Source organism: Ylistrum balloti, unplaced genomic scaffold (genome assembly GCF_031769215.1).
Source record: "Ylistrum balloti isolate Yb309-2 unplaced genomic scaffold, AGI_CSIRO_Ybal_v1 Utg370094, whole genome shotgun sequence".
Classification (NCBI taxonomy): Eukaryota; Metazoa; Mollusca; class Bivalvia; order Pectinida; family Pectinidae; genus Ylistrum; species Ylistrum balloti.
Window position 1 is genome coordinate 126,689 of NW_026782124.1, and position 27,970 is coordinate 154,658.

Genomic DNA, 27,970 nt, shown 5'->3' on the forward strand with positions numbered 1-27,970 from the left:
AGCCCAGAAAACAAATTAAGATTTTTAATAATACTTGTATATACACTCCACCATCGGTTAACACATTTCTCTAAATTAATGCACAACACAAGAATATATTTTGTATCAATCATGTTTCTCAAAAACCATCACTCCTACAGCCCAAGTGTTAAAAATTAATATACGTTAACAAAATGTCCTGAAAGACAAATATACTCTGGTCATAATTTTCCTCAAACTTTAAAAATTGTATAGTTATTCATTAAACTAATCTAAATGCAGAGAGCCTTGCTGTTACTGAAGACTTTTTTTTTAATTATTCCAAAGAGTTTTTCCCCCCTCCGACTTCAAGTCTCACTGGAGACTTCAGGTGAGGCCATATTGAAAAATGAATTAAAAGCCAAGCATAATATTTAATTTACAAAATACATTCCCTGTCAATAATTTTAGCGACGACATTTCTAGCTAAATTTTTGCCCCATGACAATCAAATTTCATCTTGCCAATTTTCGTCTGCTTCATCAACTTCCATTCTACATATTAACCGTGTGATTTATGTGTCCCTCGACGGTGTTCACATCTCCTACCGAAATAACGTTTTATACCTAGAAACAACTATTTACACCCTGAAGTACGGACTACTTTTGTATATTCCTTGTGTGGATATAAATCCCTGATAAAATAAAATTCAATAAAATGTTCAAGTAGAATAGATTTCAAGTGGGTAGCTTGACCCGACTGGCTGTCACTTTTATGACCTCTCAATGGTAATAGTGTGTCTGTGGATAGCCCATAAACGGAATGGTTGGACACCCTTTCTGACTAGCCCCAAATGGAGAGGATGGTCTGGCTGTACATTTCAGTCCCATAACCAGGTCTATTTAGAACAGGGATACCCCGCACTCTTATTACTCAACGTTATATGGGTCACCCTACTAACCTCTAATTAATTCTCAATGACGTTGCATGTTAATAATTGAATTTATAAATTACTGCTATGTATTTATCTTGTATATGTTTGATACAGGCACTTATTTTAATAAAGATAAAATGTTTTAAACAGAAACAGATATTAGTTTTATAGTGTTAATCATATTTCTTCATTGTGGATGTCATTCACAAGTATCTTATTAAATTCTAACCTCACAAGGAAAATTTTGTAGGTTTAATTTGGTAACAAATCCAATGTAGGATGTTAATATTTCTGCAAGATGTGTTATCTGTTTTAAAGGTATTTTGTGGGCCATTTTAATTGTTTAGAAAAGTGTAAAAATAAATAAGGTTAATACTTACTTGGTCAACAACATCGTTAGGATCCGGAGGATTGTCCGAACTAGACTTGGATGTCGTGCTTCCTCCTTCTCTATCATCTATCACTAAATCTATTGGCATTTTTCCTTTTAAACAACTAATATATCTGTGACAGAAATTATCACAAAGTTCATGGACCTGCAAAAGAAAAACAATTTTTTTTTATTACTATGAAAGACAAAAGTAGATATTCTGAGCATCAAATTTACAAAACTGATTAAATCTTATAATTAAAATCTATTAATTTAGAAATCTAATCCCCACAACTTTCATACCATCAACTTCGTACCAGTACATACTTGGTTTTAATTTCTTTCAAGGGTATTGTTTCTGAAATTACGTCGACGATATTTTTAAGACAGTGCGTATATGGGCAATGATGAGGTCGGAAAATCCTGGTCTATAATTGTCACTTATCAGGAGATTTTCTAGGGTCAGCTAACAAGAGGGCACGATATATCCCGCATACCTCTATCATCTAACGCAAACAAAGGAAGGCTGATAAGTGCCGATACACACATGCAATTAAAACCCAAGTCTGCAACAGCTTTTAAATTTGTCAGAGGTTAACGGAATGTCTCATAGGGGCCTAACTGAGAAATTATTACACTCAATATTAAATTATTAACACCAGATTAAAAACGTACCTTTTCAAGTTCCAGTAAATGAAATCGAAGGACTTGTATGGCTTGTATCATCTGCATATAAAAACAGAAAATCGTTTTGATAAACAGCAATTAAATAGAGTTTCTTTCTTGAAAAATAAGAGCTCAAATTTCAAATATTAAAATTGGATATGAATAAACATTTCATTATACACATGAAATTTTATCTCAAAGTTTACACCTAGACAAAGCTTGGAATTTTCTCATTTTCCAATTTGTATTTCGATAGAACCAGAATGGTTTTTTTTTTTTTTTTTACCAACACATGTGAAAGAAATATCCCAACATCCGCTGTTTGAGGGAAATTTATATTCAGACTGGACCGTTTGCGACCATTTCACATTCCTAGGCCAACTTGGCCGGGGAAAAACACAGACCCCTCGGTCATTAGTAGTTTCACAAAACATCTGGCCAATTTTTCAACGAAATTTGCCTGCCTGGCCATGTGCTTTTGGGGACCTGGGATATGATTATTTCTTGTTCCATCTCTATCCATGGTTCATTAGCTACGAGTATTCTGTGTTGCTAAAAACTTGGCTCCCAAAATAAATTAACCAGTGTTCACAAAATACCAGGCCAGTGCAGACTTACATATACACATTTTAGACAAGAGTTTAGTAATTTTTTTCACAGTTATAATGATATAAATAATACCAGACACATCTAAACGAACCAAAACAGTAAAAATTATTTAATAATTATTTAAGAAATTAAATAATCAAATTTAACAAGAATAAATGAAAATAAAAACTTACCACACTGTCTAATTCATGATTTGCTGAGAATAACGGTTTTTCCGACCGTGCCTAGAAATAGGAGAAAATGAAAAATCATTTATTCTCCGTTTCTTCCATTCCAAAGTATTATCCATAAAGAAAATCCCACGAGACCAACCATGTATCCAGAAAAATTTATGAAGCTCAACAATCATAAAATGTCCGGTTATTTCTCTCTGGTTAGGATGCGAGGCCCCAGAGCTAGATTTTCCATTTTCTCCATATACATGGCGAACATTCAAAATACATTACTTCCGATTGATGGCAAAATCCTTAGTGATGTAACGTATATATAAACACCATTCTTGCTAGCACAGCTCGGCTGTTAATGGTAAAACTCCAAATCCCCCAGAATCAGACTTGATGTTTTTTTTTATATCAAATGTGTTGCATAGTAATAAATTACATCTTTATTTTTGATTTATAAGCTCTTGTCAGGCTAGGCAATATCAAATCGAAATTAAATTATTTTATTGTAATGAAAAACTTTCTGAAAATAAAATTGAATTAAAACATATAAGAAATTTTAATTTTTTCCCCGTAAACAATGATTTAAAATTAAATTTTAGTTTTGTTTTATAAACAAGCTTTTTCATGTAAATAACATTAATTGCTCCAAAAAACATTAAATAAAATTATATTCAAACATGTTTTCATGTTTACTGAGATTTAAATGGTTTTGAACTCATTTCAAGGAGAAAAAGTTTTCGTGACATTATTTTTAATACTTACTAAAACTTGTTTACTAAAAACTGCTATGTCTTCGTTGAATGACTCGGACGAACAGACGTCCCCTCCAGCCACCCCGGGTTCCCGCGGAGTACATGTAGCTAGTTCACATTTTTCAAATATAAGTGCTAATAATGGAAACAGTGGGTGTCTGAAACGAGAAAGAAAAAGATCACGGAATATATATGATGTTAGTGAATATTTCATCAGTGATACAGATTGTCTGGCGTGTTTACAAAGATCCCAACATGGTCGAGTCTATCGGGCCGCCCGGTGTCAAACCAGCGGACACGGCCGTAGTGTTACAGAACGGCGGTTATATATAGACAAAGACATGGTACTGTAAATAATATAGAAATACTCATCACATTTACTCGATTATAATGTGTCGTGTGCGTAAGTGGACATGTTGGCATACACCTGACAATGAAGGGGGTGTTACATTTATGTCGAAAGTATAGCGCGCGCCCAGACTGCACGGGTTGCACGTGGTCCCGCGAAATAAACTTTGGCCGGGTCAATAACACACACACACACACACACACACAAACAACAATTATTACGTACCCATAAATTGAATCTTTATCTCGCTTTAACTGGCTATCCTGAGACGAACTGACCCCCGGCATTGAACTACTGGACGTATAAGGGGGGTACTGGTGCATGCCTGGCGTGAGGTTACCCTGATGGAGGGCCGGGTGGTTGGGTAACGTCCGATGTGATTCGTACATGCCATCCATACCCGCGATTGAGCCAGGGTAATGTGCCGGGATGTCATTTTCGTACTGAAATTAAAATAGACGTGGAAAAAATTATACTCCCATCCATATCCAGAATGACAAAGTAGTTCAAAAGTCCATCATATATCACTTCTCAATCCAATATATTCGCACAGCACAATAATAAATAAATTGTAAATAAAGCTTGGTCTACGGTACATTGTATATACATACTCGCTGAGCCATGGGCCGTGTTCATGTAGCTCCGGCCCTTTCGGCCCCTACAAGATCCCGCTTTGGCCCACTCAGTGTTCCGTGTTCCTCTCTGGTAGTGTCCCCTTTGGTATAAACAGATCGCTGGCCCTGTCAAAGAGACGGTGAACTGTCAAAGTTGGTAAACGTTTCAGCAGTACAGCGTCAACACTCGCCTAGTTTAGCAACTTAGCTGTCTCTACTCGTGGCTACTACTTCTAAATCTGTCAATCAAAACCTACGTTACAAGCGACCGGTATAATGAACGACCTGTCAATGGTATGGCAGCCTCGGGCGAGCTAACTATCGACAGCAGGGGCTTCCAAAGTATTCGACACTGCTAGCAACCAAATATATGTCAAGTTGAAATTACATAAAGGAGAAGAATGGCCCGGTGGAATGGGGACCACCACTTAGTTCAAGTGGAGGGGTCGTAACATATCTATAGTAAATTTATTCGTATGCCAATTTATCTTCGGCTGGTTGGATAGGCCCTACGTACGAATCCCGATAGTTTAAACGCCAGTCAAAACATCTATTTTAACAGCCACGCTGCGGACAACATTTAGCGTGAAAATTCACAAGGTATGTTAAACACAAGTTTTTTGACGTGTATTTTTATATGAAAATTTTGGTGCATGGTTTAAAAAGACAAGAATTTAATGGTTTTGTTCCTCCATCACAGCTGTATTTTCCGATTCGTGGCCCGTTGCTGAACTTCGCTGATAACATCTCAAATCAGATAAAAACGTTCGGCGCTCCTACCGACCCAAAATATATACAAGCATGAAAAAACAGGAGTGTGATGCTCGGTTAGTTAGAAGGGGCCGCTCCCTAACACACGAGTAAAGGAGCTAACCTGTGTAGTGTTGTGTTGTTGATGAAATGCCGTCTCGTGTTTACATATAACCCACAAACTTCCACGGCGTCCCGGGACAGCGAAAAATCACACTTGGAAAACCAAAAACGATATATTTAAGAATTACTATTTAACTTTCATTGACAAATATCGTTCACCGGTGTTAGCAGTAAATTCACATCCAATATCGGGACAAGACTGCTGCTCAATCATCGTCAAAGACATGCCGAGACGTTACAAGTAGTTAACACTGCCAAGCATGTCAAAATGGAATCGTCCGAACACGCCCCTAGCTCCGCCCACCAAGAATCGATCAAATTCGCCCTCTAATCATATTTACTAAAGCTTAGCCAATCCACAGCCGAGCCGCGGTCGCGCCGCGCAAATTTGAGTCGTGAATCACGTTTTTCGTTTACTCAGTAAGCGATAGTTGCCGCCAGTCAAACTAGATACGCCGCTTTGCTCATTTAGAACCACAATTCCTTACAAGATCCTTTAAATATTTGAATAGCTTATGACCCTATTTCGTATATGATACACTAAGCCTATGTCAACAATATTCGGGGTCAGCTGGACATACGACTGTAAGCCGAAAATCGAAAAAAGACGTATGTTTATAAAGCCTATTTCCATTACTGTATTTGACCTCGACTTTGAAATGTTAAACTTAACGTTTAAAATTAGATTAGAATCTTAATTAATGATGTAACAGCTTAAATATTTACAACATTGTTGAAATTATTTTACACGTCCAGTACCCGACTCTTGTCTACAGCGTGTCTGTACCACAAAATACCATAGAACTTGCTTTGCCATTCAGTTATACTGTCAACTTGTCAATCGATGAAAATGAATGTTCTAGTATTTCTCTTCGTGGTGTATGGAAATTATATAATAAAAGTATATCTTTGATACTATACCAACCAACTTTCTGCATATCTTCTATATAAACAAAAAACTGTAATCACAAAAGAAAACATAGTTGTTTCTATGGTGATAAAAACCACGAAAGAAAAATATACTATATCATAGCACTAAATTGTATATCCACAAATATCTAATTACTTATAAGTATAAATACAAAACACTCTGGAAATGAACTATAAACAATTATATCAGCTAAAAACTCTCTTCAGGAACAATAACTGATGATATGGAAAATCGAGTTAGTGAAGTAATTTACAATTTAACACGGGGTGTATAGTATATAGAGTTGACACCTAAAAAAGCCATGTCTGGAGAGACGGGAACTAACGGTAATTGAAAATTGCTTAAAAGATGATACCGTTGTTATCTTATTCACCATCAGGTGCTCGCATCCGCGCGGAAAGTGCCATATAGTTGTGGGACCCGACGGATTAATTTACCGGGACATTTTTCCGGATAGGAAGAATTGGGACAGATAGTAAATACTCTCCATATTGGAAAATTAGAAAGATAAAATTAGAACCCAGCGGTCCGGCGTTCTCTCTGGATACATCATAAAAATCCATCCATCGAAATAAAAATATAAATTCGCTGATAACATCACCATTAATTATGAATTTCATTAAGATTTACATGAACATGGCATTAATCCTATATATTTAATATCGCTAATAATACTATCTTGAATTAATTGGTAAAATATATTCGTTTCTTGTCTGTTGATGATGTTTCTTAAATTTCTGTACCTTATTCTTTGTTATATTATTTAATTCAGTTCATGTGCAATGTTTAATCTTGAAGGTGATTTCGTATGGAAAAAAAGCGGATATTAAAAGTGCACCACCCAGAATGGTATTACATGTAGCCCGATCATCCATTTCCCCAGAATTGTATATGCTTTTATTATGATAACAATAACCCGATTATTTCAAACAGGCTTCAATGATATTGGTCCAATCAACACTTCAAACAAAACCTGATGACTTCTGCTGGCTAACAAGCTAGAGACAAAATTACAGGAAAATAAGACGAAACGTGTTCTTTGATTTTTTTTTCATGGGTCTGTTTCACTTGCTTTTGTTATGCGAACAACTCTTTTGATATCCTGTTCACATTTTGATAACCAAGACATAATCTTAAAAGATTTTTATTAAATCAGACTATTAAACTAAACGACGGGTAATAAAACCATTGCATAAGAGACACGATATAAATTTGATTTATTTAGATTTTTTTTCATCTCTGGGTAAATCCCGAAATTTTGTATCTCATTTTCTGCATTAGCGATGGTATCGAATTATGTTAATTAAGCACGAGGATTTGTTCGTCATTAGCGTATTAAGATAAATAGTGTGGAAATTTACACATGTGAATCCCTGCAGAAGCCATTACAGAAAAAATGAAGATTAATAAAATAAGCTTAAATAAAATTTTCATAATAAGAAAAAAAGGAAAATATAAAAGCTACAGTTGGATTAAAATTAAGTGAAGGATGTTATTGAAATCCCAGTATTGTCGGGGTATTTATTGTATGGTACTAAGTCTTTTATTAAATCGGGGTCCCACTTTCGGCGTCGTACTGTCGGCTCGGCGTAATGGTTCCGCAGATGAAAATACGATGTATGTGTTTCTATCTGCAAAACTCATCTCGTCGGGTCCTGCGCCCCGTTCAGCCAACACTGGCTATCATGCCCAAATTACTTACATATGTAGAAACTGATAGTTTTGACGGCTTTTCCACGTTTTTCTATATTACATATTTTGTACACGAAGACTTCCTATGCTTGGTTAGAGTGTTCCGATATCACCGGATAATACCGTGGCATGAACTGACCCTTGAAAACGTTATGCTGCCATCGATATATCAGGATTCCACATGCCGTGACTGGAGTGTCAATAATTCACTCCGGATAACTTTACACAATAAATATCCATGACAGCGTGAAAACATACCCAGAAATTATCTCAGTCAAATTTGTATCGATACAAAATCAATTTATAAACTTATATAAATATAAAATAGATTTTTTTAAAAATGAAATAAAGAAAAGGGTGATATTTCCGGATAGTATAAATAATTCTAATATTATTGATTATAGAAAAAAATATAGCATTTCGTTTTTTAGAATTATTAATTTCTATCTGATAAATTTCATGTTTTGTACGAGAAACATAATTTGATCAGCTTTAAACTACACACAATATATATATACTCATATATTCTTATCGTGTTTTAACATGATTGTGACATACACGAGAGAAATATGCGATGACGAAGATAATGAAGATGAGACAGTCGATGAGACGTTGGTAAACGTGAGCTTTATCATCTACCAAGTTAGGATGGATAGGAAGTGTCTGTGGAGATTTACATCCAACAACAAACTCGTCAGAATTAATGACGCAAGACTTTCGTTACTCCCGATAAAATAACCACGGTACAAAAAGCAAGGAAATTAAACATTGAGAGAGACATACTTTGACCCGATATTTAGGAAAATCCTTCGTGGATGCTATTAATTTTTGCCCCGGAGAATTACTAGACTGAATAGATGATAATGATAATTCCACTAAAATTTCCTAAAACACCAATATTGTCATTGGAACTTGTTCGGAGACTTATCTCCGAGTGATGGTTTACCCCCTTTTTGATCCCTGAGTGAAAGTCCCCGTGGACATGAATTCGGTACAGAATGTTTTCCGTTATCACACTATACAACGGTCGTCGGCAAAAAATTGTTAAACACACACACACATCTCTTAACGTTGACCATAAACCGCCCTACTCCAAAGGTATGAATTCCCGATACTATCTATTAAATCTGCTTAGTCGAAATGTAGGCACTGTCATTATTTTCCTATTAAATGAAGCACTCGGAATTGATTTGTAATAAAAAAAAAAAACCGTCATAAGACAAGGCTGAAGCAGGAGGGTGAAGTACCAGATCGAAATGGCATTTTTGTCCGTTAAAAGTTTCTCGGCCAAGAGAAGTAGTCCCTATTTGTGTTTCGCCTGTGTATAAAGTGTGTTTATATTCCTAAATTACAAACACAAAAATAAACACGTGTGTCTACATTACTAGAATGTCTACCAAACCAGAAAAGCCCTCTAATTAAAGGGAACTATGTGTGATATATGTGTCTAACACATATACACACAGAAATAATGAATTATCTAAACCCTCTGTGATAAATATTCAAAAGTTGACAGCGGTCGCTACGGGACATGCATGTCGCCGAGAAAACAAACGGCATATTGAATGATATACCTTCCATCACAAAACTCACCCTTCGAAAAAATGGCCACTGGAAATTAAATACTTTTGACGAGTGATACAAAGAGAAGTAATCCTGGAGTCAAAAAACTTTTACAAGTATTGTACTTCCAAGTAAATCCAACACTCCACACAATTCGTTTGTAAGAATTAATAAATTCCAAGGAATTTTATGAATAGTTGATAAACACAAGTAGAAATGAAGTGTGTAAACTCCGGAAGATTTGTAAACAAAGCACAACAGCACGCGGACGGTGACTTGCTCTCTATCCGTCAAAACGTCAAACCAGAGGAAGACGTGTTACTGACTCGCTCCCTGCTTTCTACCTGACAGCTGAGAAGATAAGTTCTCAAATGCTTAGTCTGACCGTTTCGACTGGTACAGGGTCGAGGGGCCCAGAGAAATGACACTCCCATTACCTCTCAGCCAGTCACTCATCCGCATCCGTGTGACCCTGGGGTCACCGATTAGTCAAAGGTCAAGGTTGAAGTTGATGATACCCACATCTTAAACCAATTCTACCTGTGATTCAATTATATTGGCCAATTATAAAAAGGAAAAAAGAAAACAGTATATCCTCAAGTCCTGGCATAAAGTGTTTTATGACCTGAGTTTCCTCTCCCGAACTCTCCCAAGTATGTAACCCTTGTAACTTTTAATTTTCTTTATATGTGGGTATAAAGGTAATTATTTTGAAATATATTTAGGGAAAAAAAGGAAAGAAAAACTTTTTTTCTCTGAAATTAATTCCACACCAGTATATATTACAAACTGAAATGATATGTGATAATAACTCGACACGAACGTTCCAAGGTTTTTATTCTTTAACTGAACAGCCCACACAAAAACAATCTGACCTCTCTACACCTGATGTCCAGTGACTGGATCAAGGATGCGCTGAATTTCATGAGAGTTGGACTGAAATTGTTATTATCAGTAAGGTATGGTACAATATTTGACACTATAAGTTTGCACATGAAATATAATGTAGTAATAATATATTTGTATCTGACAGTTAAAAAAATGAGGTATTAATATTGTACATTATGTATGTGAATTGGAGGACAAATTTTCATCCAGAAATAAACATATATTGGATATTAAACTTTCATACCGGTTTCTAACCAAACATACAAGCGATGGATAAATAAACACCTGTATCAGATAGCAATCCACACATTCTTAAATAATAACTTTTTGAATAAAAACAAAAATAAAACTATACCTACCAAGCTAATATACCCATAGATGTTTTATTTATTTATTTATTTATCTATTTATTTATTTAATGCTTCAACTTTTGATGTTTTATCGATATATAATGTAGATTTATTGTTGAAACAAATATAATAATATTAAATATTATAATTTTCAGAAATACGCAAAATTACATGAAATTTAGCAGATGGTTAAATGAATATTACATCAAGTTGGTCTTTTTAATGCGAATTTCTTTTAAAACTTACGTTTTTTTCCACACGAGACAGTTTTCACTGTAATTTCACTATATCCTATTTCTTACAATATATATTGTAGGGAGGGTCTGTGTTAGAAGTATCAATCTGCGCCTAACACTTTGCTTCATTTATGCAATAAAATACGTTTTAAAAATAAAAACCTTTACTGTGCATGTTGTTAAATGTGTTGCATGTTAAACATACTTCAATCTTGACGGGGAGAATTATATAAGTTACATCAATAGCTTGTCGTAGTTTTAGTTTATGTTTTGATCAGATTAAGTTGTTTTTAATTCCTTCTCACTTCTATATATGTCATTACCATCCAGCCTCTGTAGTCGCTCACCTGCACACGTGCTATATTGCAGTATCTATATAAATTCAATGACATAACACGATTTGTCGTCACTTTAGACAGAATTATATTGTGAAAGTTTATAGGTGAATGGTGATGACATTCCACTTACTTATTTCTACATTTTACCGCAGTTTTCTTTCCATATTTCGCTTCTACATTGTTCTGTTTTTATTTTACTTGACAAAGTAGGAAATACACTGTCCGAAGACGTACTATTTGTGAGAGAGGGAGATTAAGGACCTAACTTTGTCTGTCTTGACATGTAACCCGGCAAGTTAGTTGTTATCTACATAAAACCGTCACTACGTTCCACAATTCCGGACACTTTGATCCGTCATCTGACCACGCCTACTACATTTAGACACGACTTGGACTGACTCGTCTCATTACATATTCAAAACTACGTCACCTATTTAGCACGTGCTCGTGTTGTTGTTTTCAACTCCGTGAACGAGATGGGTTACTGTTTTCAATCAGTTACAGATACACGTATATATTTCTTTCCACAAACATTTAACAGAAGCAACATATTTCTTTTTTTTTTTTTTTCTCAATACTCACTGCAGTTCAAACTGCATCATTTGATACTTCAAAAATTCACGTATTTAAGTACAATCAACTTTAAACTAAGAAATAAAAATGACAACAGCTCCCGGGAAATTATTCGGAAATGATTTGTCTTTTCTTCTTTTATTTTTTTCTTTCCGTGTTCTTTTTTATATTTCTTGAATAAAAAAATAATATTCACATAGATATTTGTTTAAGTTTATCCATTTAACGATTTTGAAAATACCGTGCTCATAGAATTTCACATTTGTACATTATACTGAATATTATCTGGTATGGAAACCCTGATTTAAAGAGGTATTCGGTCAGTCGTTCATTTCACACATAGAACTGGTGGATTTCATTGTTGTTGTTTTGATTCCCCCCCCCCCCCCCCCCCCTATATTGGTTAGTTAATGGTACAATGATCCAGTTTTAGTTTCGTCTTATACAGGGTTTCAGATTTCAGTTTTCATCAAATTGAATGGACTACGAATGAAATAAATAACAATATAGTATATCATATGTTACCTGCACATTGAAACTTAAGACGTGTCCTAACTTTTCAATACTTATTTTCTATTCAAACTGCAACAGATCAAAATATATAAAACGTTTTCATGAAATTAGATTTGTTACAATTCATTTCATGTGTATGTTTTGTGTCTGTGTGGGAATTTTTTATCCAAATTACATAATACATTTAAATTAATGTTTGGAGACGATATATACTTACTAAATAGTATTTGACGTCATAAATATTGAAATGGACATCTCATATTAATATGTTTGGCACGGAATTCATTTCCATGTTACACAAACGGATCAATTTCATCTGAAACATACATACTACGTTTCTAGTCTGATATAAACAGCTCCTGCAGCTAACTTCCTTTCTCGATATTTTCATTTTTCAGACAAAAAGATCTTGAAGGTCGAATCACTGCTTTTATTGACAATATATATCAGTGGTGTGGTTTGACTACAGAAAGCATGGATCTGAGACTTAGACTGTTCTTACATGTTGAATTAATATATCGGCTCGTCAGTAGGCAAATTATTTAATGTTGTATATTGTAACGATAAAATTATTTATTTATTTATTCAATTTTGTTTTTTTTTCTTGTTTCTGTTATACACACACACACACACACACACACACATATATATATATATATATATCATATGTATATATATAACAACGGGCACAAGATATCAAATGTTAAAACATATGAACCCCTCCTCCTCCCAAGTTAATAATTGTAAGTTGGTATACACGTCGATCGCTTAATCTCTGTGTCTTTTTAAATCATATCTTCAAACGGAAAAATTGTAAACAAAGATTCGGTCATGAGAAATTAGTATCGCACCACAGTGAGTAGGCAACTAGAAACAGGCACGTTTTCTTTACACCCCGTAAAATTTATTGTTAAAAGAGGTGCTTTATACCTTCACAGGAAACATGAATCAGAATTAAAAGATTCAAATAAAATTAAGTTGAATTTTAAACAAGAGATGGTATCGATTCTCAGTGTTTCTAATTCTCTTTACATTCTCAAGGGAAAACAAAAAATGTAAATTATCATAATAACTGTATTAAGTTGTTTGTATAATTTATTTTCCTGATACTTTACAACCCTGCTACTAAAATTGCGTGTGAATAATATCGCTATTTATTATTTCAATAATTCATCAGAACTGTAATATAGTTAACTAAACATTATATTTTTTCGTGGTTAATAAATTATTTCGAACAATAAAACTTGAAAATATATTTTTTTCATTACTTGCTGGTGTTCGTCAACCCCATAAAAGCAGGATATGAAATTTAAATAAAACATTTAATTAAACTGGTGTTTATAATCAGCATATCCTTGTCATAATTTTAAAATCCTTTTTAAATAATGAGTTATAAATTTTAGAGAATGTTTTTATTTTAGAGATGGGTTATAGAATATTTCTCTATTGTTGATTTGATACCTGTGTAGCCTATTAGATTCGAACAATAACTAAAAGCATAATTATATATATATATATGAAACTGATTGGAGATTTGTAATTATGCTTGTATATTAAGAGAGAGAGGGGGAGACACACACACACAGAGGGAGACACACACACACTACACAGAAAGAAACAGAAAGAAATGCACAGGGAGGGGGTGGAGGGAGAGAGAAAGAGATTAAAACTAAATGAAATAAATACCCCTGTATTTTAAGTACACGTTTATTCTATTTTAAGATAAGTTTTCTGATATGACTGGCCCCGGGGGACCTGGAGCGGATACTGCCAATAATCTCTATTAAACTAATATAACATTTAATTGGTATAGATTTGATCTTCAACATGTTTATAATGATCTGTCCAGAGAAAGTATCATGGGGCGTGGTGGCTTGTGCCCTACCCCCGGGCTGTTGTGTCAAAGATCATTGTGCGGAGTAGGGTGTTGAGAGCTATACCCCCGGGCTGTTGTGTCAAACCGTATTGTATGGGGCGGGGTGGCGAGAGCCCTGTACCCCGGGGCCGTTGTGTCAGGTCATTATAAAGTATTATCTGGGGTAAATCTGTCCCGGTATCTCCTGTTACCTCGATGATCTTGTATCTGTTATTGTTGTATTGACACCCCATCCATCTTCTTCATGTCTACCCCTGTATACCCTATACCATGACGTCCGAACCCCACACTTAGGCTAAATCAATCAACCGTCCATAAAAATCAATACAGCCATCTGATACGTATCTCTTTAAAATTACACACCTTGACATTTTAGAAACACATTTTTTTAAAGAATTATTTTTTATATAGCATATAGTTTTATATCAACTTTGGGAAAGGAATTAGAATAAGTTCTAAGCTTGTTTTCCCATCCCATACATGTCATGTATGTGTTAAATTGTTGAATATTGAATAAAAAGTATTGTTCAAAAACTAACCTGATCACTCTGTATATCTGACAATATCACTGAAGTTCATTAGAACACATGCCCTTCTAAATTGCTATCAATAACTGATATTCCGGAAATTGAAGATAAACAAATCTAGAAATTTATTAACTTCGGATAAAATAAAGACATTGAAAATGTAGTGATTAATCAAATTTCAAAACTTTAAACCATACCTTTATTTCAGAGTATTGTATCAAGTTTTATCCTGTTTGAACAAACATAAATCATTTGATTTGCTTATAAGTCAATGAATGTTTCCGAACATTTTATTACAGACCTTTATAGTTAACTACGAATAATAGTGACAATATCTCCCCATACTTATAAATTACTGAAATACAGAAAATCTTCTTTAAACTAACAAAGCGAATTCCGTTTTGACAATAACATTCGTGATGTTAGTTTCATTCTTTGGCCTGAATTAGCATTTAATCAACTGAATGATAAATAAATCGTATATTTTAAAAAAGAATTCAGGAAGAGCGCTTAACAAACGAAACGTGACCAATTTTCGATTGACGAGGATTTGATTGACGCATAAATATCGAACTTTGAGAAAGACACTAAACTATAAAACCACATCATGCATAGTTAAATATAATTTGCATATCTCATTAAATATGCAACTGAACAGAATGGAAACTGATTCAAGGAAGTGACTTAAAATAAACTCTAATTTCGAAATCCATATTAATTTTGACATGTAATTAACAAACTCGTAGGAATGATTCATTTGTTCGGTTTTTTATATACTACGTATATAACTTATAGTGACTCGTTGTGTTTTTAAACTTTATTTTAAAATCAAAATATGTCATGAAATAAAGCTATTTATGGCTAATGCAATTACGATGATGTTTGGTTCATAGAAAATGGGAGTTTAATGGAATTATTATTTAATAATTATAGAGAATGATACATAAATTAAAACAGGGGTTATATTTAGATGTCTACGACCAAATCATTATTTAATAGTTGAAAATTACAGCTGAATCTCTACTCTAAAATTCAAGACAGGACGAATAATGATCATTACAATAATAACATATATGACAGCCTACGTTAAGTAATGCAATTAATGACACCAATGATAAAATTCTAAGTAAAAAAATGTAGACGTAAAATTCATAATAAGGCATCCGTGAAATATCTTGTTTCCAAAATATGTACATTTTGTATCGAATTAACATTTCAGTTATAATTTGAAAGAGAGACTTACGGAAAGTCGTAAATATTCAAATCAATAAAACTTTGATGTATAGATTTCTTGGCAATTTTTTTTTTACTTTAATCTGACAGCCCGATTTGACAGATACGTGAGGTAGTAAATACGCTGGATTTCACACGTTGAAATATCTATTTACAACACGCCATATTTTTTTTTAAAAAGTAAACTCAAACTGCTTCGTCTTGTGCCCGTGCCCGGTTCCTAAAAACGGCCAAATATTTACACTTTATGTATCAGATAAAATAAACCAGGCGCCAATTTGAAAGTTCTTTGAATGTATGTTTCGAAACTGGATGATGTTGAATTTTTCCGCAGTCCTATTTCGTCAATTAAGTAGATGTATGCTGATCTATAATCTTAAATTTGGTAGAGAAAAAAAACATAAAAAAAAATAATGATGAACTAGGTTTAAGAGATTATCTAGATTTAGCCGATCGTTCTTCTTGTGACACCCAGTGAACAATGAATTTCCATACAAGATATACTGATCCAACAAATATTTAATTGAGGTTAAGCACATCTTCTAGGATTTATAAAAAATAGGGTCCTCCTCGATCAAAATAAAACGGACATTCCACAAATAATCATTGTGATTTTTGCTAGAAGACGTTATCCTCAAAATCTTGGAAATTTATATAGATCTGTTGTAATTAACAATTTTGATGAAACACATAGTGCCTTAAATGATATGAATTTGTATGACACGAGAAATGCATTATTTGTAAAATCATTCGTAGTTCATACAGAGACTTGATTGAATAATACAGTGCGGCGCGTTCGCTATGACCGAAGTCTCGACCACGCCATTGACGAACCTTATCGAACGAGCCCATATCAAATTGGACCCTTCTGCACTTTTCTTCTTCTTATATTACATAAGGGTTTCCATGGGTCACATGCGGATCGTAATTGGAAATCATTCAACCGTGATAGAATTTAGGGTACTGGCATGGCCCCTAGCCCCCTGGGGACGAGTTGCGTCCCCTGTTGTGCCAAGAGGTTCGTTATCATGCCTTTCCAGTCTCATCCCTCATCACCTTAAATTTCCCCTCATTACCGGTACTACATTGCCCTGTCTGTGACACTATGGTCGCCATTAACAGATTAAACATTTGTTTATAATTTGGTCCGTTATCACAAACAGAGATATGTATAGATACACACTTGATAATAATAATCTGTCCGGTTTGACCGGGTGGTTGGTAACAACTAACCCCTCCCAATTAAAATGTCCGAAGGCTATCGGTATGACCAATGGTCAATCGTCCGGGCTATTTTTCAGCCTGGTCAAACAAGCTTCATCCTCTTAACTTTTCAACATGCTAACGCTTGTCTTCATATCTAATGTCGAATGTTGCCTTTTTCTCAAATGGGATTTGACAAAGGTGGAGAGTTGTTCCTAATTAATATTTAAAGGAGAGACAAAGATGTAAATACGTTATGAAAAAAACCCAAACAAGTTAAAGTCTTTATTGCGTCCGACTTAAGTCATTAAAAGATAAACGACTCCTTTATAAGTGTTATGTTTTGCCTTTGTCAAGTTAACACGAAAACTGTCGATTATTCCCACAAAGAATGGCGAGACATTTTCCGCATAACGAACGGAGTAAGAAAAGAACATTTAAAATTAAACAAACAATGCTTTTTTTCTGCAAACATGTATTTCTATGCGGTGGATCACTTAGTTGTCAAGAAGAATCTCTCTTACACGTACAAATGACGGCCCAAATTACTTCAAAACTCATAGAAAATATTTCGAGGAAAAGATGGAGAAGTTATCAAGTGTGGTGTGGTGTGAAGTCAATGACTTGTTCAATAATACCGGCGCAGTAAGACGAGCTGATGTCCTCTTAACTTACTTACTTTTTCCTAAAGATGTAGGAAATGATTTCAATTTGGCTTCAGCTGAAATGATGTAAGATACCCGAGTGTCGCACACAATCAGATTTAAAGTGTCACACATCAAAATGTCAGATTTTATAATTGCAGTTTAACAAAAATATATTCTTTTTACAGCCACTGTGAAACTAGTTCCATTTAATTTATATATACCTTATCAGCCGGCACCGAGAGGTGAACTCGACAGAATGGTAAAATATAATTTGGCAATGGCGCTATATACTTTAACATCCGATCGGGGAATCGAACTTCGCTCGTCGTGGTGAAGAACAATTGTGCTTTCCACAGCGCCGCTTAAATGTTACTTATAAAATGAGTCTGATGCACCGGACTTGACGCTGAGAGACATACACACGAATTGGCGGCATACGAAGACGAATGAAATGTTCTAATTCTTTCAGTGTGTTCTTTTATTGGGGGCAGAACCTGCTTTTAATATATGGATTCAGCGTGGCAATTGCACGAAAGTTACGTCACAATCAAGCCTACACAATGTGCAACACAAGTCACACCTAAGGCCATGCAAACACCATCAAATATTGTCCTCAAATTAAAAAAAACAGATATTATCAAATATAGAAATTCTATGTTTCACAAATAAAACCGAACATTTTTTGTAAACACTAGACTCAGAAATATTATCCATTTTGTTGTGTTTAGCTTATAAGTTTTGTTTATCTATTGATGTTATATTTACATCCCAAATGATACACAACATCTCATATTTATAGCGAACAGACTTGTGCCATTCCGCGGCAATTCCTTCATGAAGTCAGTAAGTTCATTACGTAACACTGCACTTACGCCATAATGTATAATGTAAATCGTACTTGGGTTTGAAATAACTCTCTGATTAAAACATCACTCAACACAGTGCTCCGAGTTCGAACCTCATAAAAAACCGCCTAAACCAACGCAAGCATGTGGTAAAACCATCAGATGACGGACATGATGTTATCAAAGAATACCAGCGGCTTACACCCATTCCGAATACCAGCATGTCGCCTCTCCCTCCCTAGGGCATATATCCCCCCTCTGTGGACGACATCCTTTCCCCCAAACCGTATTTCCTCAACGGATTAACACACGTTTACGTTTTCAGTGTTTAAACGAATTCGTATATCTGTAATATTACAGAATCCTAACAATACATTACCCCAGCAACGTGGAACTGCACTTAAACGTTCTGGTTGGGTATTCCGTACAGTTACTATTGTTGTCTGTTTTAAACGCTACACTGTTTGGTAACCTTGACGTCACACAGTAAACCTCAGTGCAATTCTTTGGATTCATGAATGTTCCTTCACAACGGTTTCCACAAAATTGGTAAATATGATGATTCCTAGTCCATACAGCATCATTTGTTTACGTCTCCAGAAGTTTAATATGGAAAATGTTGCTGCAATAGTGAAGCTGAATATGCACCGAGTGGTATTTCACATTTTTGGTGTAGGCGCAATATCTACACAAAATTATACCTAGTTGTAAGAAATATGATATTTGAAAATATGACTACACTAGTGTGACACGGGGCGGGTGAAAACCAGTACAATGGGAGCCCGATATCAGGGCGAGATGTAACTGAATGCTGTTAATATACACTATTTTCATAAACACATGGTCGAGCCTTCCACTGTCGCTGAACTGGAGATTAAATCTTCATCTATTGCTGTTTAATTGATGGACTTTTAAGTGAAAATGTTAAATTGAAACGGGTTAAACTTGATATATGTAAAGATGGCGCTCTTCATTACGTCCGACCTCCCCGGTGCTGCTGTGTTCTATAGCACAGTACTCGCCCTAACATCTACGTCCGATCTCTCTAATGCTGGGGTTTCCTGTGGTCCGTACTCGCCCTAACATCTACGTCCGATCTCTCTAATGCTGGGGTTTCCTGTGGTCCGTACTCGCCCTAACATCTACGTCCGATCTCTCTAATGCTCGGGTGTCCTGTGGTCCGTACTCGCCCTAACATCTACGTCAGATCTCTCTAATGCTCGGGTGTCCTGTGGTCCGTACTCGCCCTAACGCCTACGTCCGATCTCTCTAATGCTGGGGTGTCCTGTGGACCGTACTCGCCCTAACGTCTACGTCCGATCTCTCTAATGCTGGGGTTTCCTGTGGACCGTACTCGCCCTAACATCTACGTCCGATGTCCATTATGCTTGGCTCTTAAGCGCTAACTCGTCCTCGTCCGATCTACCAGAAACATATATAACATATATGTCTCTGGATCTACATTGCAGTACTCGCCACTAGATCTGCCATCAGGCATCATTGACACAAACATGGAGTATACTACTGAAATGTTATTTACTGTGCAATACTCGTCAAAATACAACTCAACACAGCGCCCTCTCGGTAAATAACTTTATTAACTTGGCGTGTTATAGTCGCTCTCGTGACTTGTTTCAGCGCCATTTACAGAGAGATCACAACACATATTATAACGTCATTTACTTTAGTGTACTAGTCACAGCGCCCTCTACACTGATAACGACGTTTACTGCAGTGTATTAGTCACAGCGCCCTCTACACTGATAACGACGTTTACTGCAGTGTATTAGTCACAGCGCCCTCTACACTGATAACAACGTTTACTGCAGTGTATTAGTCACAGCGCCCTCTACACTGATAACAACGTTTACTGCAGTGTATTAGTCACAGCGCCCTCTACACTGATAACGATTTTTAGTACAGTGTATTAGTCACAGCGCCCTCTACACTAATAACGACGTTTAGTGCAGTGTATTAGTCACAGCGCCCTCTACTAAACAATACTCGCCATAACACTTACTGATAATTAACTGCAGTGCACTTGTCATATCGGTCTCTATATTGCGATACTCACAATAACACTGCCGACAATACGACTGTTTGAAATGTACAGTTCCTGTAAACAGTGAAAATCAAAATATGTTCAAATTGACGCCTTTATAGTAAGTAAGTCGACATGCATGTACTTCGTATATCAGAAACCTATCAGGATCTCTACGTCAGATTAGGTTTCTGGGTCGTTTACGTTTCTAAATGCGACCCTAAGATGAGAGGTGAGATATATATATTTAAAGAAAATATGTTAGAGATGTTTTTGTAGTGTGTAGAGTGTGTTCATTACCTGTTAAGGACGCTGGGACCCAGTCATTTAAAATAAAGTGTAATGTCCCACATTTGAAATCCATTAGAATTTTTTTAGAGTTCTAAAACGATGAAGTCTTTTGATACAAAGACGCCGACATTTTGATAGCGGTCTCAACGTTAACCTTGAATTTATGTGCATAATCTGTGTTATTTCATGAATCACTCCATGATTTACGACTCCGTAGTGGTAGGTAAACCTAGGTAAACGACACCTGCGTTTACTGATCAATTTGGAAAATAAACTAACGATTATAAAACCTTGGCTAATGACTCCTGCTACAGGTGTTTGTGTATAGAACCATATGAGGATATTAAATAACTTTTTTTTTATTCAACGTTGTCAAATTTGTTCCTCCGCATAACCATATTTGACATTTAATTCTAACGATGGTAACGTCCTATAAAGGATTTTTTATATTCAAAGAAGGAAGTATGGCAGCAATTTGACAGACTGTTACCTCAAATGCTATAACATCGATAGTTCCATCTAGTTAGACCCACTGATACAACTATCCGGGTTGTATTACGTTCAAATTGTTGCTCCGTCCTCAGTAGAACTCTTCATTCTAGCCGGAAGTATGCAAACATCGTTTCCGGTTATGGACATTCGCACATGCTTAAGAAATCTACAAACCTGATTTTAGACCGTCGATACTGAAAAAATATTTCTCGTTAACAACGATCTCAACCATTTATCATGCTCTTGAGTGCTGGGTGACGAAATGACTTTTAACATACAGAAAACGGTCATAGTTACCATTATCACTAAAAACAACAACAATCCCTACAATCCTCCTAGTTCTCTACTGCACAATCTTCACAAGAAGGAAAAAATAACTGGAAAAGGGGAAGTATGTGTCGTTATTAAGTGTCAGTGGCCTTGAAATGTTTGTGTACAGGAATGAGACGCCATACATCAAGTGTACTGCAAACCTGATTACGCATGCTTTATGTGTGCACTCTCAATGAATGCGTCACTTCCGTTAATGAATAAGATCAGTTAATCTAAGCAGCAATATAAACACGTTTCTAGCAGAAAAAAATCCAGGATAAGAAAAGGAATCTACTTTTTGAAACAAAGTGTAAAGGAGGAGTGAAAAATTCTCCATTTGTTCAGTAAACATTACGGTTAATTAAGACGGATGATCCACACGGTGTCACACCTATAAAACAATTAGAATTCTCTAAACTTAATACTCGCTACGGATAACGGTAAATCATTTCAATTGTGAGAGAGACTAGAGCACAAAAGATAGGCTTTTGTAGAACAGTGAAGAAGTTAGTACGACTTCCACTAATCGACAACTTCCTGAAGGGAAAGCACTCTAACTTCAAGTCTATATAAGGGATATTTTATTTTTGCTCGCCAATGATCAGTCGTGATGTAGATGATACCAAAGGGGAGATCATATATATTAGGTGAAATTAAATGTCGAACTGTCACACTGTTCAATAGAGAATTCATTTAAAAGTTAAGATATGTTGTTAATGTTGCGAGGTAATCCATCTGTATATATATTATTTTGGACATAGGGGGAAAAAAAGAGGAAAACAGTAAGTCTTCAACATAAAGCAGAATGTTTTACATTCATTGCTCATTTATGATTTTTTGTTTTGTTTTTTATCTTGTTTATTTTTTTGTCAAATACGATATGTTTATTACATTTAGATAAACACTTAAAACTCTTCAAATGTCCAAGAAACCCCAGCGTCATATATATACGTTACCTACTCTATAAGGTGTAGGACCGATCAGCTGACATTTTCAAGAAGCAAAGCTCATTCCAACACAATAATAATAATAAATTACCTTTTCAATGATTAATGTTTGATCGGTGATTTATCGTCTTATAAAAAATACTTTAACACTCTAACCGCCATGATTCAAACATCTATATTTACACGCAAAAACTACATGAGCGGTTAACCGACTATGGATTCTTTTAGCTCTACACACGTCTAACTTATAAATATATCATATACAACATAGAATTTTCAAAATTCAAATATTAACTATAATTTTTACTTATTCATGACTCCTCGTCCAGTTTCTTACAAAATCTTTATATGCTCTGCTTAAACCTACGGAATCTGTACTGGTTCTATTTAAACCCTTTACCAGGTTCTTACGAAATATGTGTCGGTTCTATTTAAACCCTTTACCAGGTTCTTACGAAATATGTGTCGGTTCTATTTAAACCCTCTACCAGGTTCTTACGGAATATGTGCCGGTTCTATTTAAACCCTCTACCAGGTTCTTACGGAATATGTGCTGGTTCTATTTAAACTCTCTACCAGGTTCTTACGGAATCTGTGCCGGTTCTATTTAAACCCTCTACCAGGTTCTTACGGAATCTGTACCGGTTCTATTTAAACCCTCTACCAGGTTCTTATGGAATTTGTGCCGGTTCTATTTAAACCCTCTACCAGGTTCTTATGGAATTTGTACCGGTTTCACCATAAGATGGCATACATCATCCTTTGATCCATCATTCCGATTAAGTGAATACTATTTACTATAAATGTGTAAATATATCGCCTAACCGTTTACATCCAGAATTTTGTTAAATAACGTAATTTACTAAATGAAAATCACTTAACTTTTAAATTACTAATTATAAATTCTACGATGTTTTGGACAATAACTTCCTAATTTTCCCACCTTTGATGAAATGAGACACTTTTAATCAACCTTAAAGAGACAATGTACTGACATGACGAATCTTTTTATAGAACTGCTGTAGTAGGAATCCTGCCAAAAACATGGCATATTTTTTCCAGAAGATTGCCCTCCTCGTGTGAACGTGTGACACCATTTCTAGCAGTACATGTTGTACACACCACACTCTCCCCAGGAAAATCGTGTCTACCTGTGTTTACCTGTAGAACAGCTGATCCGTCGGTAATTTCATTACACGGTAAAATATTAATTTAGCTACGGACATCAAATCCCTTTTCCGATATCATGTTTCTTGTTTTCATTGGGTTAGAAGCCATAGGAACTTCCACAGATCGACATTCATGAATTATTGCTGAATATCCAAGTCTTCTCAATACAATTGTCCCGCAAACATATTCTCCAACTTCCGTCTAAAACAGGTAATACTAGCTGTATAACACACAGGTACGATATTCAATCAGCAATTCGCAGAAATAGGTGATGAATAGAAGACATAGACGCCACAAATACTGGCGATGTCAACTTAAAAGTTCAGTAGTGATTGCAAAGCGGTTTGTAGTTTACTTCGATTTCGTATTCTGGGTATTTTGAGTATGACAGGAAGAGACTAGTGAGGAAAATGTACCATAAACATGAATATGGCGATAGTCAACAGAATGCCTGGTGATTTCGTTGTTGTTTTCTTTGTTTCATTTGGGAACGTGACATTGTTTACTTGTATTCGCCAATATTTACATGACGGGTGTCGATGAAGTTTAAGACGCTTACTCATACGGAACACATGGTCTTATATTCCTTATATTTAACATAGGTCTTTCCTTTGTTCATATTTTGCCCTCGTTTCATCGAATTTTTGTTTGAGATTAAATTTTGTTGACATGTTGGTATCTATCTTTGTTGTAGCAGGTTAGCTACAATCTTGTTCATTTGTTTTCTTATTGTGTAACATTTATTTCAATTCATGTATGATAGTGGAGAAACAGATATAATGGACCGTTTAATACTTTGTGCGTGCATCTTGAAGCAAAAAAAAGCAAAAACCAAAAATTATAGAAAAGAAACAGTTGGCAGCCTTTGGATCTTAAAATATACAATGTTTAACGCCTATCGTACCTTAGAGCGTATTCCCTGAAGGTAAGAACTCAGTAAAGTCACGTGACTAACTCCGATACCATGCCTAGTGCTTCCCACCTTTCCAACACCTTCATCATTCCGTATTCAGGTGTCGGTTACGGCACGCGCACTAGTTCCTACACGCGAAGCACGTCACGGGTGCATTACCTTCGTGTGGCCGTGAGAAAAACAGATATTATTATCAAGAAAATTCATTAAAAATTCGTGAATAACATTTCCCGTCCAACCATTCTTTATAGAATTGATTCTCCCATCTGATTGAATTTAAATAAGCATTAATCAGTGGATACACCCGCTAAGTTTTGTTTTCATTTTTCGTTACAAATTTCAAGTTGTACAGTTTCATTATTTGTTTCAAAACGACGACTTCCGGTTTTAAATATATATATAAACACATTATGCTAGTGATTGACTTCCGGTTGCGAATCCCTTTTTAACAAGTAATGAGTATACACTAAATGAGCTTTTAACTTCCGGTGATTGCATAACACGTGATTTGAACTGAGAGTAATAAATACCAACAACCGGATATGACGATTATTAGGATTTTTTCCTCTGTTAGTGTTATCGTGAGAACACTGTAGTCTGATGTCTATGTATTGTAAAATTTGGGACACCTGTCTTTTTTCTCTGTTCTACTCTCTAGTTCCCCGTGTTTTCTCCACGATTACATCCTGTTAACCTGTGTTTGGAAAAATGCCTCATGCTTCTTTTCCCCCCAGTTATCTCGTGATTTCTAACCTGTCCATGAAAATGTCTTGAACCTTTACAGTGGGTTTGTGCATTTGTTTTTTGTGCCGTACAGATTGATCAAATTCTCCAATTTAGTCTCTGATCAATGTTCATTTTGTTAGCAATACAATTTGTTTTTTGATTACCAGGAAACAGAAATATTAGGAAACCTTTTTATATTGAACTGGCGCTTCAAACTGACATATCTTTGTTCAAACTGAAATGAATAGTACATGTCTTTCAACCTTCCATGTCACTTTCCCTTCAAGTACTGACTTTGAAAAATTTTTTAGAAATAATCGTAAGAAAGAATTATAAAGAATTTTTCATCTAACTGTTCCTGTAGCGAACAAAGTAAATATAATTATTTTACGGAAAGTCATCGCGGCATTATTCTAATAAATCCTTAAATATTTGTTGTAGATGTTTTAATCGTGGTGGTCGGAAGTGCACGACGGAGAGGAATCCTGTTGTGGACTATCTACGTTAAATGATGGATAGAACGGGAGATGGATGACCATCCCACTCTTGTCACCATCCGTCCATCTCACCAATATGCTCAATATTGATATCGCGCTCTGACAACACTTCGGAAGCTGTGATGGATCTATCCTGTGATCTGCTAATAGTGGCCACGTCTTTTAGATAGTTTTCAGTCCCAGACGATCTGCCGAACACTGCACGTACTTTCTAATACTATGTTGGATATTCGCAATAGACCGGAAGTGCGTTTTGCTGTAGAATTCCTTGGTTTTCAAGCAAATGATGACTGAAACTTTTCTGTTTTGGACACGTGATGCCTTTTTGTGAGATGACTTCGGTACAGGACAATGTTTTTGCGTTTCATTCGATGCCAAGCGATATGTTGGTTGTCTTTGCGGATTCTGCCCATCTCCACTCCCCTTGGCCGGACTTCTCCTTCAGTGTCTGTGTTCCGGCTATTTCGTTACTCGATCGTAACCTATGGACAACACTGATGTGTTTGCAGATCGCTACTCTTAACTTTCGTTCGGTTTTTTCACAAGTATTTAACTCACTTCTAGATCTTATAACTACATATCTCCGATCACTGCCAAGTTTGCATTATTTGCTCTACAAATATGTGTGTTGTTATCTGGAATTTTAATTCAAGCGAACTTTTTTCTCGGGTGGTTGAGACTTTTGTTTAGTAGTATTCGGCTGAAACCTTACTTCCTGTTACAAGCGAAATATGTACGGTATGACGAAATCTACTCTGTTCAGTAAGTTTTCAACAGAAAGATTCGTCAGTTTTTTTGGGTTTTTTTCTTCGACGCAAAAATGAGGATTAAAAGCTATTTGTGTTTTTTTGGGGGGATTGATGTTTCAAATTACAATTTTTTTCGTGATTCAAGAAGGAAATCGGGTCAGATTCCGTATGGAATTCGGGAAGTTACATACACGATAAAAAATCTAAACGTTTAATCCATGAGAATGAGATTCAGCTACCTTACTCGTCTGTTTCTAACAACGTAGAATTTACATCAGATCCATTCAAACCGACATTGTCTTTAGTGGATCGCTCCGACTGTTTGTTCGAGGGTATTTTTCTCTCTCTCTCTCTCTCTCTCTCTCTCTCTCTCTCTCTCTCTCTCTCTCTCTCTCTCTCTCTCTCTCTCTCTCTCTCTCTCTCTCTCTCTCCTGCTCTATCTCTCCCTCTCTTCTCCGTTGGATTTCTGTCCTGGAGATAGTACTTTATATGAATAATATTAGGACTATGTCGAGCAGGCGATGTTTCGTGTGTATGACCGTAACGAAAGGTATTTGCATCAAGTCCGTTACAACATATATTGCTCGGGGCAGTTCGTTAAAAAGGAATGGCTCAGGTGAATCGCCCGCAGGTAGGCCTGGCGATTTCTGGCGGTATTTAATACACTCATCCGAGCCGAAAAGTGACACGAGTATAAATTTCAGCTGTATAATAAATGGTCTGTCAACTGTTAATGAATGAGAATGACAATATGAACTCATTTTGCACCTGTTTATAACATCCCCGAGTCGTTCTTGTTTCCCGGTAGATATGTAGGTAATACCTTAATACTAAATACACAGCTGTATGTATGTGTACATCACATAACTATCTACATCATATATATATACAAGTATGTATACCAGTTTATACATATATACCATAGAACAACATTTCTCTTTAACTATTTGTTTGATACAGCATTTAAATATTGAAAAAAAAAATTAAATATACGGAACGTACATCACGTTCCTGGTCTGTCAAACGATAGTTCATATCTTGATGGAGATGTTACTGTGGTTTGATCTTCTGGTATCATTGAAGGTTAAAACTATGACAAAAACAACGATAGCACGGGTCTGAAAAAGT

General features: G+C 35.6%; 1 protein-coding gene and 1 long non-coding RNA gene across 5 annotated transcripts in view; one reads left to right on the forward strand and one right to left on the reverse strand.

The window, feature by feature from the left end:
- The window catches only part of LOC132549971 (homeobox protein Meis1-like), a 117,835-nt gene that overhangs the window by 81,176 nt on the left and 8,689 nt on the right, over positions 1–27,970 (reverse strand). Inside the window, exons 1-7 of one of the 4 annotated variants that reach the window (XM_060213965.1) lie at positions 18,081–18,149; positions 4,414–4,542; positions 4,028–4,245; positions 3,464–3,611; positions 2,711–2,761; positions 1,938–1,988; positions 1,273–1,428 (exon numbers count right to left, since the gene is read on the reverse strand). In XM_060213965.1, coding sequence (XP_060069948.1) covers positions 1,273–1,428; positions 1,938–1,988; positions 2,711–2,761; positions 3,464–3,611; positions 4,028–4,245; positions 4,414–4,425 — 636 coding nt within the window. In that variant the 5' untranslated portion in view covers positions 4,426–4,542; positions 18,081–18,149. Of the gene's footprint in view, positions 1–1,272; positions 1,429–1,937; positions 1,989–2,710; positions 2,762–3,463; positions 3,612–4,027; positions 4,246–4,413; positions 4,543–5,290; positions 5,464–9,505; positions 9,786–18,080; positions 18,150–27,970 lie in introns of those variants that run through there. The other 3 variants (XM_060213963.1, XM_060213964.1, XM_060213962.1) reach the window with 3 other exon arrangements.
- Positions 4,788–26,765, forward strand: LOC132549973 (uncharacterized). Its single transcript, XR_009554205.1, has 2 exons — positions 4,788–5,016; positions 26,038–26,765. It is a non-coding gene; the product is annotated as an uncharacterized LOC132549973 (long non-coding RNA).